This window comes from Carlito syrichta, unplaced genomic scaffold (assembly GCF_000164805.1).
Source record: "Carlito syrichta isolate Samal-C Ts95f unplaced genomic scaffold, Tarsius_syrichta-2.0.1 Scaffold309294, whole genome shotgun sequence".
Taxonomy (NCBI): Eukaryota; Metazoa; Chordata; class Mammalia; order Primates; family Tarsiidae; genus Carlito; species Carlito syrichta.
In genome coordinates this window covers 1,340,546-1,357,112 of record NW_007253390.1, presented here as the reverse complement: position 1 = coordinate 1,357,112, position 16,567 = coordinate 1,340,546, and the positions used below count along the sequence as shown (strand labels likewise).

Here is a 16,567-nt window from a genome sequence, read left to right as displayed (position 1 = left end):
CCCTGCCTGGGCAACTTGGCGAGACCTCATCTCTACAATAAATCAAAAAAATTAGCCAAGCGTGGTAGCGCGTGCCTTGTAGTTCCAGCTACTTGGAAGGATCGCCGGAGCCCAGCAGGTCAAGGCTGCAGTGGCCGGGAGCGGCCACTGCACTCCAGTCTGGGCGACAGAGTGCGACTCCAACTCAAAAAAAAAAGAAATAGAGGGTAGGGCTCATTCTTATCTCCACGAGCCCCCAGCAAAGGCAGCTGACGTCTAAGCCAGCTGCTGGACTCCTGTCAGTGAGTTTCAGGAATTGACAGTGTCAGAGGCATGACGAGAACACGCTGTACCCAGGCAAAATCTGCGGAGCTGGCCCCAGAAAGGAGGCAAAAAGCAGAGAATGCCAAGCAGATCTGCGGGAGTGGCTGAAGCAATGGAGAGGAGCCCAATGGGAGGATTTCCTGAGCACGGCAAAGGGAGAGAGCTGGGAGAATGGGGGGCAAACTGTGGAGAGGAGAAGGTTGGGAAGGAAGAAGCGTGAGTGGGAGGACGCTGGTGCTTCTTAATCAAATGCAAATTTAAGGCAGACAGTATGCAAACTGACAGGTCTAATTTTTGTGTCTGCAGTTTGGGCGGCGCTTGGAAGGGAACGAGCATCCTGGGGGAGATGCTTCTTGAGAACAAGCTCGGCACACACAGGCATTCACCTAGTGCACTTAAATGTGATAAGAGCTCAACTGAGGCAGGGCCCAAGGACACAGAAAGAAGGGGCATTCTGGAGGTGGCAGGACTGTCTGCAGGGGAGAAGAGAGAAGACAGGTGGGCTGGGGGCAGGCAGAGGGCATGCCAAGGCTCAGGAGGAAGGGTCCAGGAAAATGCAGAACTCTGAGGACAAACAGGCTGGGTCTTCGGAGCACAGGGGTTTGTCTCTCCCACTAGAATGGGAGCTCCTGGAGTCAAGACCCGTGTTTCCTCCATCTGACTGGTGGGCCCTTGAGTGCAGGGTTGAGTCTCCCCATCTCAACAGGGAACTCTGGAGGACCAGGCCTATGTCTCCCACCTCAGACCTCCCTGAAGTCAGGGGCCATATCTCCTTCCTCTACAAACTCACCTAGTGGAGTGGAGAGATAACAATAAAATAATAATATAAAACTATGATTTATTGGGTGCTTTGCATATGCGAGGCACTGTGCTCAGTGTGTTACATACACTGTATCATTTAATCGTCACAGCAATCCTCTGAGATAGATATTACCTGATCCATTTAACAGATGTGGAAATTGAAGCTTAGAGAGGTTTATTGGTTTGGGCTCTCAAAACTAGTTAACACAGAGCCAGGATTTGAGCTCAGGTCTGTCTGACCCTATACCCTGTGCATCTGACCACTTACTCCATGGCTTCCCTCCCAGGACCCCAACAGAATAAGGACAATGACTTAGGCTACACAGAGCTGCTGCAAATAGCTTAAATTAAGAGGCTGGGAACTTTATGATTGTGATCCAAAGATACAATTTCAACAGGAAACCTAATCTCTGTGCAGAGTGTGGGAAAATGGCAGGAATCCACCTCCTGCCCAGGCCCAGGCCCAGGCTGGGCTCCTTTGGCTCAGAAGCAGGGCTAGAAGCTCTTTGGTAAATTTCATCCCATCCTTCCTCAAACACCTCGTCCCCTAAGGCAAGACCAAAAGACCTCTTCCCTCAATCCATCACCTTGGCCCCAGCCCTAGCCTCAGTCCCATGCTTGTGGGAAATATCAGGTCAGCATCAAGCCCATCCACCTGTTCCCCCATGAGAGAAGGGAAGGAGCCTGGATGTCTCGTTCCTCCCCAGATGTCCTCCCAGCTGTGTGATAACAGGCCACTTGGGCCGATTTCATGCCTCAGTCCTGAGGAAACTTGAAGGACTACCAGAGAGGCTCTTGGCCAATGGAGAACCTGGGAACAGGGTAGACAGTTTCAGAGAAACTGGAGTGGAGTGGGGACAGACAAGCCAAATGTATTCTCTGAATCAGGCCTGAGTCCTCATCCCTGTCCAGATGTGAGGACATTGCCAGCTTTCACCCTGATCTAGACAGGAGCCAGGCCTAGGCTAAGGATTGGGAATGGGTAATAAACTCAAACAAAAAGTGCTACTCTTTGATAATCTCCACATCTCATTGTCAGTCCACTTTTTTCATACTGTTTCTGCTATTTTCTTTTCATCATAGTCTAAGCAACCACTGGGCTAACATATAACCTTAAAACCTTTGCCAAAGCCAGCTTCTGGAGACTGTGGTTTTTTCTCTCCTTGTGATGGTCAATGAGAGGTCACTCCCCTTGACCCTGGTGAATGGGCTGATCTCTTAGACAGAGGAGGTACACAGTGGTGGGCCACATGAACAGGGACAGAAGAAGTCAGTCTGTAGTCCAAGAGGAGATGGACCAGAAGTGGAGCAAAACAGAGGAGAAAGCAAGAATGCCGAGTTGGTGAAGATGTTCAGAAAACTTAGTTCCCTTTCCCTGGGAAACCCGCCTGGTCCCTGAGCTCTGGCCCTATGAGACAGTTTTCTGTCCGAGAATAAACTCCCCCTTCTGTTTAAGCTGGCTCCAGGGGGCTTATATATGTACAACTAAGAGTCTACATCTCAGGGCTGAATGGAAGCTGGGTCAGTGGCTGGAGTCATTCTGTAAATGAAGTCCATTGTGAGCACTGGTCGCCTCTAGGGTCTGCAGAGCCACAGTGGTTAGGATGAGGAAGGACAGGTGTGTGGTGGTCTGCAGGAGAGGTGGAAATGAACTAACTCTACAGATCATCTGCGGTGTGCAGGTGCTCTATACTCATTCAACTTAATTCTCACAGTTAACCCCCACACAGTAGATGCAAGCCACATTCTACAGTCAGCTAGTAAGCACTGGAGTTGCTCTGAACCCTCATATGCATGATTCCAAAGCTAGTGCTCTTTCTGTTGCTCCAGGCAGTCTCCAGGTCTACGGCAGACACCAGAATCTTGGTGCACAACCTGTCCTTTGTAGGAGACATGCTGGCTTTTTTGGACTGCCAGGATGGGTGGAGAACTGAACACTGATGGTGGTGAAAGTACATCAAAGAGCCCACAAACAGTTCCCAGCCTGGCAGCAAGTACTCAAGGGGACATATTAGACTCCCAGCTCACTAAGCCACCAAACTCTTACAAAGACCTCAGAGCAGTACCACCCTATTTATAATTTAGTTGCCCACAAGAGTTTGCCATGGCTGTGGGATGCTACAAGGCTACTGATAAGAGGCCTTATAGCATAGTGGCCAATGAAGCGGGTTGCTTGAGTCAGATTGTCTGTGGGTCATACTCGAACTCCTTCAATTTCTGGCTGTGTGACCTTGGGGAAGTTACTTAAACTCTTCAGTTTCCTCATTGGTGAAATGGGGTTAAAAATAGTAACTCAGCCAGGCTCGGTGGCTCAGCCTGTAATCCCGCACCTTTGGGAGCCTGAGGTGAGTGGACCGCCTGAGCCTGTGGGTTTGAGACCCGCCTGGGCAACTTGGCGAGACCTCATCTCTACAATAAATCAAAAATGAGCCGAGCGTGGTAGCGTGTGCCTGTAATTTTGGCTACACGGAAGGCTGAGGCGGAAGGATCGCCGGAGACTGCACTCCAGTCTGGGCGACGGAGTGAAACTCCAACTCAAAAAAAAAAAAAAAAAAATAGTAGCTCATTCACTATGCTGCTGTGACAATTACATGAATTAATAGATGTAAAGTGATTAGAACAGTGGCTGGTTAATAACATATAATAAATGGTACATATTATATCATGAGTCCTCAAACCTTCCAGGAAGCTAACTTCCCCCTAGATACAGCTCTCTGAAATCTAGAAATCAGGGGCTATGAGCTGAGGGGAAGCAGCAGAGAGAGTAACAGGGAAGTCGAACCCTGAAATGCTGATGGGGCTGACATCTGCAGCCCCAGACTCATGCCAGCCTCTGCGCCAGTCCTTACCCACACAGCATCTCGCCCAACCTCCCGGATTTGGGAGCTGGGAAGTCTAATCCCTATTTTACCAACAGGGAGGCTGAGGCTCAGGCAGTTAAGTGGCTTATTCAAGATCAGCAGTTAGTGACAGAGTCAGGATTCCCCATCGGAAGGGCCCAGAAGAACAGCTTATCCCAGGCTGACATTTCCAAACCCATTCTTCTGGACCATTCTAGTCATCCTCATCCCAGCCACCTCAGCTCTCCTCCTTCCTGCACACCTGGGGAGACTTCCCTAAGAGGCTTTCTGTGGCTCTGCCCAGCAGGAGACATGACACTTTAACCTAACCACTCATCTGTGGATCTGCTTCCCACACTAGACGGTTAGGGTCTTGGGAGGCAGGGTACCTGCCAGACAGTTGACACTCAAGGATTGCTAAGGAGGGCAGGAGAGAACCGATCCCTATAGGCCTGGCCTCTCAGGACCACTGCAAGACTGATGCAACCTAAAGGTTCTAGGATATCGAGAGGGCAAGGGGAGCAGAGTTGCCACTTGTGCGACAGTGGAATCTAGTGGCTAAATGTATGAGCCTGAATCAAGCCTTGGTTGAATCTCAGCTTTACCATGGACTTACCACTTTGGGCAAGCTGTTTGGCCTCCCTTAGGCTCCCCTAAGCTTCCTCGTTTCTAAATCTTGTAAAATAGAGGGGTTACCAGTAAACAGGAATGTATCAGTAGGGCCATGGTTGTTAAAAAATATATATATATGAAACACTCTCTTACAGTAGGTAAATAAGTGCTTCTTTGAGCCCTTGTGCTCGCCCTGGCTCTGGTCACCTGGTCCCTTCCTCTGGGACCCTTACAATCCAATAACCACGGAGTTAACACCTGGCATTAACAGGGCGACCCTAGGACTCCTCCAGCTCTGTGACGTGTGTTGGTTGTTGAATATTTTGCAAATGACCCTAGAATAATATCTCATTGTGAGGATACGATGGGTTTACACAAAGTACGAACACAGCTGGCAAACAGTGCCCAATTAATGTTAGTCATTATTGCTGCTGATGTCCAGTGACTCAGACACATCTGTGAGTGTTAAATAGGCCCCCACAGGGCCTCAGACTGAAAGTGCCTAACCTATCTTCAGAGTTCATGGCCTTGGCTAGAGTCTTGGGGACTGAGTACTTCCAGGGAGCCCAGTTCCTGCAGCCAGGCCCAAAGCTACGTGCTGGATTGAGAAACCTCAGGAAGTTCTAGGGTGCCAAGCACGAGGGCCTGGCCCTGGAGCTCCCAGAAACGAGCGGGTTCTTTGACAAAGACAGCAGGAACAACCGCCTATCCACACTGCCTGTCAAGCAAACCCCATCAGGGGGCAGAGTGTTGGCAGCAAGAGGGCTGAGCCCTGTCCCTGAGGCTGAGAGCAGTCTTCCCCTGTGACTGCTGCAATCCACCATGGCAGTGGGAGCAGCCTGCTGCCTTCCTGGCTGTTGTAACACCCTTCCCCGGTGCTGCAGCCAGGGGCAGGATGACAGGAGGCCATGCTGTGAGGGCTGCAGCAACATCAACCTGGATACCACATCACCATCAAGGTCTTATGGGAACATTAAGACAGTCCGGAGCCGGGTTCGGTGGCTCAGCCTGTAATCCTGCGCCTTTGGGAGGCTGAGGTGAGTGGATTGCCTGAGCCCGCGGGTTCGAGACCCGCCTGGGCAGCAAGACCTCATCTCTACAATAAATCAAAAAATCAGCCGGGCGTGGTAGTGTATGCCTGTAATTCCGGCTACTTGGAAGGCTGAGGCGGAAGGATCGCCGGAGGCCATCAGGTCGAGGCTGCGGTGGCCGGGAGCGGCCACTGCACTCCAGTCTGGGCGACAGAGTGAGACTCCAACTCAAAAAAACAAACAAACAAACAAAAAAAAAAACAAAAAAACAACAAGACAGTCCGGCAGTACCTGCACCCCATGGCACTCTAGGACAACACTTCAAAGGGACACCTAGACTCTAGAGCAAAACCAAATCCTCTATGGCAAAACATCCTACCTCTTGTAATAAGGGATCCCATGGCAACACCCAAGCATGGCAGCAGGTGACATCCCAAAGGAATGAGGAAGAAGACGAAGCGTAGGATAAGGGAAACCCTCAACCCCTGCAGGCTCTCCTAATTCCAGAACAGCCTGCTTCTCACTCCCTGAGAGACCATCTGCTCTGAAGGCTCCAAACCACCCGTCCCAATCTAAGCCTTCTAATTTCAACCAAACAAAGTCGATAACCTCTAAAAAGCTCCTCAACTTCCAGCTCCATCAAGAAGGCTTCCTGGATTGAACAAGTAAACTAGCCAAAATGTGGCCTCATATTACCTATGCTTGACTCTGAATAGTATGCAATTGAAAAGCTCCACTGTCTAGTCCTAAATAGCTTTAGTGTCTTGGTTCTGCTTTAGGTAATCTGGTTCATGCCTTGCCGTGGGTTGTGGGACTGTCTTGGGCAGAGCCGTCCCCAGGGCTGGGGCAGTGGAGGAGCGATCCCTGATCAGGGCAGAGCACTGTACCTAAGGCAACAGGGCCTAATCAACACCCAGGACATGGTACCTGGAACAGCCTAGTAGCATATCAAAGGAACAGAGGAAGATGAAGGCTTGAGTTTAGGGTAGGAGTTCAGTAAGGGGTACCTTCATTCCCTCAGAGCTGCTGCTAATCTGAAGAACAGTCTCTGGTCACGTGGGCATCCTCTCCCCTGGTCCATCCCACGTGGACACTGCAGGAGCTGTATGAGTAGCTGTCTCTTGAGCAAACAGATGCAGACCTTAGGAGGCCTCGGGCTGGCTGATCTCAGCAACCTCTGCAAGGGCCAGTGGGCACAGCACTCTTTTGGGAACCCTCTGGGGGCAAACCCTGATTGCTTACCTCCATTCAGATGCCTACCCAGTGTCTCCAGTCGAGTCTCAGTGCACTCCATTTCAGATCAGCCAAGACCCCCTCAACTGCCTTTCTGGCCTCCTCCCCTCTTTCACCTCCTTCTCTACTCTCCTCCAGGCAGACTCCTCACCACTTTCCACCAAGCCCATATTTACCTCCTCCTTTCCTTTTCTAGTTTCTTCCATCCCTATTACCAGAATCCTACCTTTTTTTCAAAACTCACTTCACTTCTATAGAGCATCCCCATCCCTGCCCGCCTCACATGGACCCCTACACACCGACTCTAGTTCCAGGTAGCCTTGCCCTCCTCAGTCACCCTTTGTTTTTACTGCATGCTATGTTCTGCCTTGTAGCGGAGAGAGAGTGGATTATTCTTATCTCATCAACTAGCCGTTCAGAAACCAGCAGGCAGGGCCCCAAGTCAGTCTCAGGAGCACAATGGGGAAACCGAGACACTGAAAAGCAGGTAATCTGCCCAAAGCCAGTAAAGCAGGTGAGGAACAGAGCCAGAATTTGAACTTAAACCCTATGATAACCTGCTTCCAGAAGCCTCAAGACCCTCCCATACATTGTTTTGCCTACGCTGACTGCTTACAAGTTGCTCCTGAATTAAATGGAATCGAACTCAATGTATGGGAGAGTCTTGAGGCTTCTGGAAGCAGTAACCTGCTTTACTGGCTTTGGGCAGATTACCTGCTTTTCAGTGCCTCCATTTCCCCATTGTAAGTATGAGGATCACAGGATTATTGTGAACATTAAGTGACTTACGATATTTAAGGAGCAAGGACAATGCCTCTCATATACCAAGTGATTGATAAATGTTATTAATTATTATTGGATTATTGCATTCTTGAGCTCTTGCTTCCCCCGAGGAGAGTCAGGTCCCACGGCTCCAGAAGGCATCTCCTCAGTCTGGGCATGTTGAAATCCTAGCCTCATGGCAACTTAAGGACCCTGCAGAGAGAAGGCAGGGCCTTCTGGGTAGCTGCCAGGTTCCTCAAAAGGGAAGGGTCTGTTTAGTGGGTCACCAAGGGCAAAGGGAGCCTGTGTCCTCAGAGTCTGAGGGGTAACCAGCACTTACAGTGCTTTTCTGGGAAAGAAGCCAAGGAGTCTGAACCCCTGCAGTCTCTGCCTAGGGGTCTGTTTAAGGGAAGTTGTTCCACCATGGTCATATTTCACTCTTAAACTTGCTTGCGTACATGCACACACACACACAAATCTACCTTTAGTATGTGCCTATGTGCTGGAGGCCAGGGAGTGTGCATTTATATGTAGTGATCCGTGTGAACACATGCCATTCACTGCAAACCTGTGTTTACACCCTGACACCCAACCTCACCCAAGTTCTAGGAATTTAAGCCGTGTGCCATACAACATGTTAATCCAATACCTCTCATCACACTTGCCCAGTCTTGATCTCTCAACATCCACTATCTTCCCACTCGGTCAAGGTCAGAGTTTACAACACTGGTTTCCCTTGGAAATGCTTAGAACTTATGACACTCTGAGAAACTCAGAGTGAGTGCTGCCGCCCAGAAATTAGAAGACTATGGAGAAACCACCCTCTCCACTGGCCCTGAAATGTGTCATTGAGATGTCTAAAATAGATTCCAGAATGACTCAGGCCAAAGCCCAGTCCCTGCCGATCCCTGGTTGCCTTGCTGAGGTTTGGCTGGAGCAAAGTTGGAGAATTGTGTGTCAAACACATGATATACAACAGTGCTGGCAGCGAGAGCCTGGAATCTTCTGGAGCCAGAACTTTTAGGGTGAACCTGTCACCTGCAGATGGGCTGTACCCTACAATCTCCCATCCCCACCTAAGCACAGAATGGGCTTTAGGAGTCGGGGGAGACTCCCAGTAGGTCCTCATTCTCCAATAGGAGTTTCACCCCTGCGGGATGACCCTCCAAATGCCAGAGGCATAAAGTCTTAGAAAAAAAGGTGCTTATAAAAGATGAAAAGCACTGTAGGCCACCCCGCTTATCCCAGGCACACGCTGCTGTGCCCAGATGGACAGCCATGCTGGTCACGCCCTAGGCACAACTCTGTTCCTCCCTCAGCCTCCAGCTGGAAGACAGAAATAGTTCCTGGGACATCTTCCCTTTCTACCCCCAATCTCTGTTGGTCAGAAGAAAGAAGAGACCTGTATTCATGGAACAATGTAGAGCTGAACCCAGGAGGCACTGGTCCTGCTTCCTACAGAAGGCCCAGTCCCAGGCAGCGTGGGAGAGGGTGTGGGAGGTGGTGTCTGCCTCGAAGGCTGACCCAGCAGTTCCGTGGGCTCCTATCAGAGGGAGCCTGCCCACGCAGGGCCAGTGAGCTGGGCCTGGCCCCCCAGCCCTTCCTGTGCATGAGAGAGAAAGCTACAGGCTCCGGGGACATCAAACACATTTGGGTAATCCAAACAGGGTGTGGGGGGAGGTCAGCTAGCGTAAATGAGAAACATGTGGCGTCCATTTCCCCTCCACTGATGGCTAGCACTAGGCTCTCCAGGCAAAGAGAGAAGGCTTTGGGAAGGAGAGCTGCCTGCCTGGGCCAGGAGAAAACGCAGCCAGGTGAGATGCAGACATTATGAAGAGTGGGGGTAGGGTCCAGGTGGGGAGCTGGGCTCCACTGGGTCTGGGAATCAGGGTGAACTGGTCAGTTCAAGGGTTCTGTGCTCATTCTCCTCCTACCAGGTATTGTTCCAAAAGAAAAGCCAAATGTAAGAAAAATGGAAGGAGGAAGTGAAGGGACAAAAGATGAAATGAGCATGGATAGGTGCTTGACCTCACATATAAGAAAGAAGAGTCTGTACAAGGCAAGCTGGCTTCATCTACAAGGATCCAGAGAGCAAATCTGGACCCACAGGTGGAAATTCACAGAAGACAGAATCTTGGATCAACAGAAGAGAGATCTTTCTAATAATAAGTGCTTTCTAGGAAAATAAGGTGGTGAGCCCTCTGTCACTAGGAGTGTGTAAACAGAACACCCACCTGCCTATAATGCTATAGAGGGATTAATTTTGGCTTTAGGTGGGTGGCCTAACTAGATTATTTCCATTCTGGAGTTCTATGAGATTCCAGAGAAGGGTGAAGGAGGTGGACAGCTCTGTAGAGAAAAAGGGACTTCACTCCACCCCCTCCCCCACAATTCAGGGAGACACTGCAGCGTGCTGCAGAGATGGTGAAGGGGCAGGTTGCTGCGCTGCAGTTGTGGACCCTAGGGGCTCTGCTCAGCCTGGTCAATGCAGCACTGGCTCCCCTTAAGCCCTATGAAGCAGCCTGCACCTTCAGCCCTTGAGGTCAGAGTTCTTGAAGTGCGGTGTGTGCGTGCAGAGGGATAGCGGCAGAAGAGGGCAAGATTGGAGGTCAGCGAAAAAGGAGGGATCTGGGGCAGGAGCAGGTCGTAGGAGGTGGGCAGCTGTGGGCAGCTGTAGCTACAGTATCAGACTGGGCGGGCAAAGTAGGGAGGGATGGAAAAAGAGGGAAGCGTCAGGAAACACCCCAGTGACTTGGTCCAATTACCCATGCAGTCAGGGTCTGCAAGAGGCCTGTGGCCTCAGGCTGGAGCCACTAGTTAAGGATGGTAAAGGGCACCTCCCTGGGTTAGTTTATGCTTCAGGGAGCCAGAGCTTCTCTGGTTACTTCTGCTCCATCTGCATCTTCTCCCCAGAGCAGAGGAACTGCCCCGAGACCTACGCATCCATCCACGTGTCACTCTCAGAAGCAGAGCTGTGGGCTGCCCCACGAGAACAGCTTTGGCTGCCGCTATCTGAGCAAAGCAATGCCCACAAGAGAGGAGCAGGGCCTGGGTAGGAGTCCAAGCCTAGCCCTGGAAGCAAACATTCTGAACGTGATGAGAAAAGAAAGTGCTCCTCAGTGCTAACCTTGAGACAGGCAAGAGGCCTCACAGCTCAAGGGTTTTACGTCCATTCCTCTCACCTGCATGCATACCACTCACCTGTAGGCCCCAACTCTTGCCATAGCCCTTCCTTCAGTCTGGGATGCCACAGGCATGTTCCAGCACTATTGCTGCTGCCCAGGGGAAAGGCAGAAGTGAGCTTTGTTCTCACTCTCCTGCTAGGCCTCAGAATCCCCTGGAGGGAATCAGGAGTGGCTGTGGGTGTGGAGTCTCTGACATGGGGGTGCTGGATAAGCAGGTATCACCTATCTGTTCTGGGCAGCAGTTCTCTGGAGAATTCATGGTATCTCCTGTACCCACCCCCACCCCTCAATGCACTGAACAAAAAGGAAAAAGGGTGTTTGTGAAGTAATTTCTATCCCCTGCTGCTCAAAGCATCCCAGAGCATATTCTCTGGAGTAACCCCCTTCCATCGCACAAAAAAACCCACAACAACCAATTGGCTTCCTGCCTTTCTTCCTCGTTTGTTTGGCCTGCGCTTCTGAGGGCCTAACTGTTGTCATGGCAACCCCTGTGTGGGTCCAGACACCTTCCTGGAGGAAATGGGACTAGGAACTCCAGGTTCTTGGGTTGTTTTACACCCTGACCTTGGGCAGTCTTAGCTGTCCTACTTTGATCCCTTTTCCTGGAAGACTAAATGGAGAAATCTAACCATTTGGGGAGTCAACGGAATAATTTTGCTTTGGGATCCTTCGGCCAATGGTTAATGAGGTAGGAAGAATGTGTGGTTTAGGAAGTTACTGTAGTACAGAGGGACCCTGACTTATGATGATTCGATTTCTGATTTTTCAACTTTTACTATCATGTGAAAGTGATATACATTCAGTAGAAACTACGTGGAATACCCACGCAACCATTCTGTTTTTCATTTTCAGTACAGTATTCAATAAATTACAGAGATAGCCAACACTTTATTGTAAAATAGGCTTTGTGTTAGATGATTTTGCATAATATTAATTGTTCTAAGTCCATTTAAGATAGGTTAGGCTAAGCCGGGTTTGGTGGCTCAGCCTGTACTACCGCGCCTTTGGGAGGCTGAGGTGAGTGGATTGCCTGAGCCCGCGGGTTCGAGACCCGCCTGGGCAACTTGGCGAGACCTCATCTCTACAATAAATCAAAAATTAGCCGGGCGTGGTAGCGCGCGCCTGTAGTTCCAGCCACTTGGAAGGCTGAGGCGGAAGGATCGCCAGCGCCCAGCAGGTCAAGGCTGCAGTGGCCGGGAGCGGCCACTGCACTCCAGTCTGGGCTACAGAGTGAGACTCCAACTCAAAAAAAAAAAGTGGTTAGGCTAGGCTATGAAGTTTGTAGGTGAGGTGTATTGAATACATATTTTTATTTAGTCAGAGTCTCACTCTGTCACTCAGGCTGGAGTGCAGTGGCACACTCACGGCTATCACAGCCTTGACCTGCTGGGCTCAGGTGATTCTTCTGCCTCAGCCTTCCAAGTAGCTGGGACTACAGGCATGTGCCACCAAGCCTGCCTAATTTTTTTATTTATTGTAGAGATGAGGTCTCACCATGTTGCCCAGGTTGGTCTCGAACCCATAGGCTCCGGCAATCCTCTCATCTCGGCCTCCCAAAGTGCCGGGATTATAGCCATGAGCCACTGCACCCTGCCATTGAATACATTTTTAACTTACGATATTTTAAACTTATGATGGGTTTAACAGGATATAACCCAATAGTAAATTAAGGTGCATCTGTATTTAATTGCTCTGTATTAATATAGGTTCTCTTGTTTTATTTTTTCGTTTTTGTTTTTGTTTTTGAGTTGGAGTCTCGCTCTGTCGCCCAGACTGGAGTGCAGTGGCACGCCCCCGCCCACCATAGCCTCGACCCGCTGGGCTCCGGCAATCTTTCGGTCTCAGCCTTCCAAGTAGCTGGAACCACAGGCGCGTACTACCATGCCTGGCTAAATTTTTTGATTTATTGTAGAGATGAGGGCTCACCAAGATGCCCAGGTGGGTCTCAAACCTGCGGGCTCAGGCAATTCACTCATCTCTGCCTCCCAAAGCATAGGATTACATGCTGAGCCACCAAGCCCGGCCTAATATAGGTTCTCTTTAAGCCACCTGGAACATTTGCAAGGTCTGATTACCTTAATCTGCACCCGCCCTTCCCATCCTGTGGAGTAAGGATGAGACACAGGAGAGTCTCTTCCACTCAAAAATGGGGAAATTGAGTCCCAAAGGAGGTTACAAAGCTTAGGACTCCTAGACAGGAAACCCAGAAATGCAGTCTCCAGTTTAGCCCCAGACCCAGGCCAAGGGCCTGGTAGTCTTTCCTCTGGGAGCCAAACTGCTTGATGTGACTACTGGGCCAGGATCCAAAGGCATCTGATTCCTGGAATTGGCGCCTCAGTCTTCCAAGTTTCTAGGGTTTCCCAACGGGACCCTAGTAACTTGGCAGCTTCCAAGGCTAGGAAAGGGACAGGGAGCCTGCCTAGACCATCTGGGACCCCAGCTGATTTCTGGGAAGGGGATGATCAGGTTTCCATTCTTCCCTTTTATTCGAGAAAGACTGATTTTGGGCTGCCTTTCTTCCACTCCACCCCCTCCTGAGAAACTGGGTCTTGGCAGCTTCTTGGATCTGGTCTGGGATGGTATGAGAGAGTGAGTGTAACCAGACACTGAGTCTCACAGGTGGGAACAAATACCCAGTGTCTTTAGTCGCCGTCCTGAAACATTAAGGCAGTCATTCTCCCCAGAGACCAACCTGTTGTCCACTGAGGGCTTGTCCTCACACCTAAACACCTTCATGGGCTCTGGGAGATGGATCCTCTCTGTTGTTAACCTCTCCTTCCCCCAAGCAGTCTGTCCTCCACTGTTCACACATAGAAAAGCTTTGCCTGGAGATCACCATCTCCTCTCCTCCCCTCCCTGCCACCATTTGATGCCAAGCTCTGCCCTCTAGGGCCAGAACCACCGCCCCCCCCCACACACACACACTCCACTCTCAGCTGGAGACAGACCAGCATATTTGGCAATTTCCACTGCTCTTCCCCTGCCAGAGAGCTGATCCCCTCAGGTCCTCTGTAGGGTCATCACATCAGCTCTGGTGGCCCATGCCCAGCAGACACAGCTTTGGTCAGTCCCCTCTTTGCCCTAACTCTTCCATTTCTCAAGCAGGTATCCTAGGCAGAGCTATGACTTTGGACTCAGGAGATAAATGCAGAATCTCCCTTCTACCACTAATGCATGGATGACTTCAAAGTCCTCAATCCTTTTGACCCTGCATTTCCCCCGCTGGGAAGTGGAGGTGTTCTCTGCTCACCTGCAAGGTTGCTGAGAGGTCCCTGTCTAAGCGTACGTTGAAAGGGGTTAGCTGCTGAGCAGTAATAAGGGACCATAGCTCAGCTTCTCCTCCTGTCCTGTCCTCTACCCTCCTCCCTAGCCAGCTCAGGACTATTTGTCAGGGTTTCTGTAATCCCCACCTCTTGAGAAGCAACTAAGAGGGCTTCAGAGGGAAAGCTTATGGGGCAGTGTGGGGACTTCCAGGTCTGCAGAGAGCCCAGATCAGCTAAGTCATCCCAAACAGGTGAAGCCCTGACCTTGAAAATGGGTCTGTACCCTCCACTATCCTGTGCCCCTGACACTCCTTTACCCTCCCCACGTGCATCTCTGTCGTCTCTGCCTCCCTCTGTCTCTCTCACAATGTCTTCCTCTCCCACTCTCCTCAGTCCCTAAGGCCTCCCCTTTCCAGATCCTCTCTGTCACAAGGTCCGGTTTCATTTGCTCCATAGCCCTCCTTGATGTCTAGAATTTTTTTTCTTTGTCTGTCTTGCCCCAATAGACTGTAAGTTCCTTGAGGGCAGGGCCTCTGACAGGGCCCAGCACTGAGCACAGGAGCAGTACTCTCCCTTTGCAGTGAGGCTGCCCAGTCAGCTTCTCGCCCACCACCATCCCCACTTTCAGGAGGGGCTCTCAGAAGGAAAAGGCCACTCTTCCTCTTTTGCCCTTGTTGGGTCTCCTGATTGCCTCTGCAATGCCCATTTGCGGCCTCCTACGTGAGGATCGGTTCTCAGGAGGTTCAAATCCTTGCCCCGGTCAGAGGACCCTCATCCTGGCCCACACCGGAGTCAGGGTCCCTGGGAAGACTGCTGCAGGCCAAACCGGTCTCCTCCAGCTTCGCCTTCTCCAGGGCCTGCAGGCCAGCTCTGCCATCCATCCCCACCCGCCAAGCTCGTCACTCCGACCGCAGCCCGTCACTCGGCCCCGCCCCTTCACATGCGCACGGACACGCCCCTTCCCAGCCCCCAGCGGGCAGGCAGCCTACCGGGTACCCGGGAAGGGAAGCTCGGGTCCCTCGGCGCCAGAGGACCCACATCCCAGCCACCGCAACAAGTCCACGCAGCCGAGGCAGCGTGCCTGGGCCCCAGACCTCGCCGCCCTCCTCCCGTGGCCCCCGCGCGGCTCGCGCCAGCTCCGGAGGCATGGCAGCCCAGCGTCCGGCACATCCCAGACCCACCCCTCTCGGAGGGCAGGGGCTCTCTAGGGAAAGGAAACGCAGTTCCGGGGCCCGCTCCGGGTTTTTTGCAGGGACTCTTCAGGCTCGGAGAACAATGGAGCAGCTCTGCGCTTCCTCCACCCCAGCAAGCTTTGTTCCTCCCTTCCCGCCTGCTCGGCTTCCATTAGCCAAAGGGCAAAGGCTTCCTGGTGCACCAGAAGTCTCGGCGCAAAAGCCCAGACATCTCCACACGCCCTGAAAGACCTGGGGATGAACCGGTTGGGGCCAGAGCCCGGGTCGAGGCCGAGGTATAGGACGCGCACCCGGATGCGCGCAGCTGGCGGCCCGCTTGCCCCCCTGGTCCTAGACGCTTCTCTTTGCCAGAACCCCACACCCGGGAAATCCGACTCTCGCTTCCACTCGGGATCCAGAGGAAGTGGCGCCCCAGCTGTGTTCCGGGCCGACCAGCCCTCACATCTGCTCTCCCACATCTGTCCTCTAGATCCGGGCTCTCACCGGACACTCCCCTAGCAGTGCTGGATGCTCCTGTGGATCGCAGACCATGTCACACTGAGGTCTACACCAGCCCCAGGTTTTGCCATATTGGGATTCTGGGCTCTGTGACCCACCCCCACCCCATTGTCCAGCCTCACCTCAGGCAGGCCGGAGGGGAGCCTGGGTTCCCGCCTGGTAATGTCTTTAAGAAGGTACACTTCAGCCTTGCGCATCTGGAGTCGGGCCAGCTCTGCACACCTGGGCGCAACGCCCCCTCACAACCTGACCCTCGATCAGGAAAGCTTATCGGGTAGGGCACAGGAGAGGGGGCTTCGTCTTCCCCACACCTTCCCCTGCGGCTGGCCGGGAGAAAGCCAGGGGCGGGGCGGGGCGGGGCGGCGGGACTCACCCAGCATCTGGCTGAAGAGCAGCTGCTCCAGGTCGCCCAGCACCGTCACCACGAGCTCGGGGTCCACCTTGAGGAAGGCGCGCTCTTCCTGGCCCTTGGCCGGGGGCACCGGCCCGGAGCCCTTCTGCGCCTTGGCCTTGCTGGAGAGCAGCTCGTCGTCGGATTTGCTGTCGTCGCTCACGGCCGCCTCAGGCGCCTTGCTGAGCGGCTTGACCTCCGCGTAGGGTCCTCGAGGGATCCGGCTGGGCTTTCCCAGACTGGGCGCGAGCGGGGCCAAGGGGGTCTTGGCGCCGCCCGCCGGGCTGCTCTTGGCCTGGAAGAGCGAGTGCTCTGACTTGGACAGCGTCTTGGACATCAGCGGAGCCTCGCGGCCCTTGGACCCCCCCTTGCCCAAGCCCTTGGGCGCCTTGGCCATGTCGTCGCTCCACTCGGGCTCGTAGAGCTGCAGCTTCTTCTCGGAGTCCGTGAGGAAC

The 16,567-nt window shown here is 52.4% G+C and overlaps 1 protein-coding gene across 1 annotated transcript in view; it reads right to left on the bottom strand.

Annotated features, from left to right (window-relative positions):
• The window catches only part of LOC103269564 (neuron navigator 1-like), a 97,856-nt gene that overhangs the window by 54,660 nt on the left and 26,629 nt on the right, over positions 1-16,567 (bottom strand). The window contains exon 5 of the mRNA XM_021717115.1: positions 16,095-16,567. Coding sequence (XP_021572790.1) covers positions 16,095-16,567 — 473 coding nt within the window. The remainder of the gene's footprint in view (positions 1-16,094) is intronic.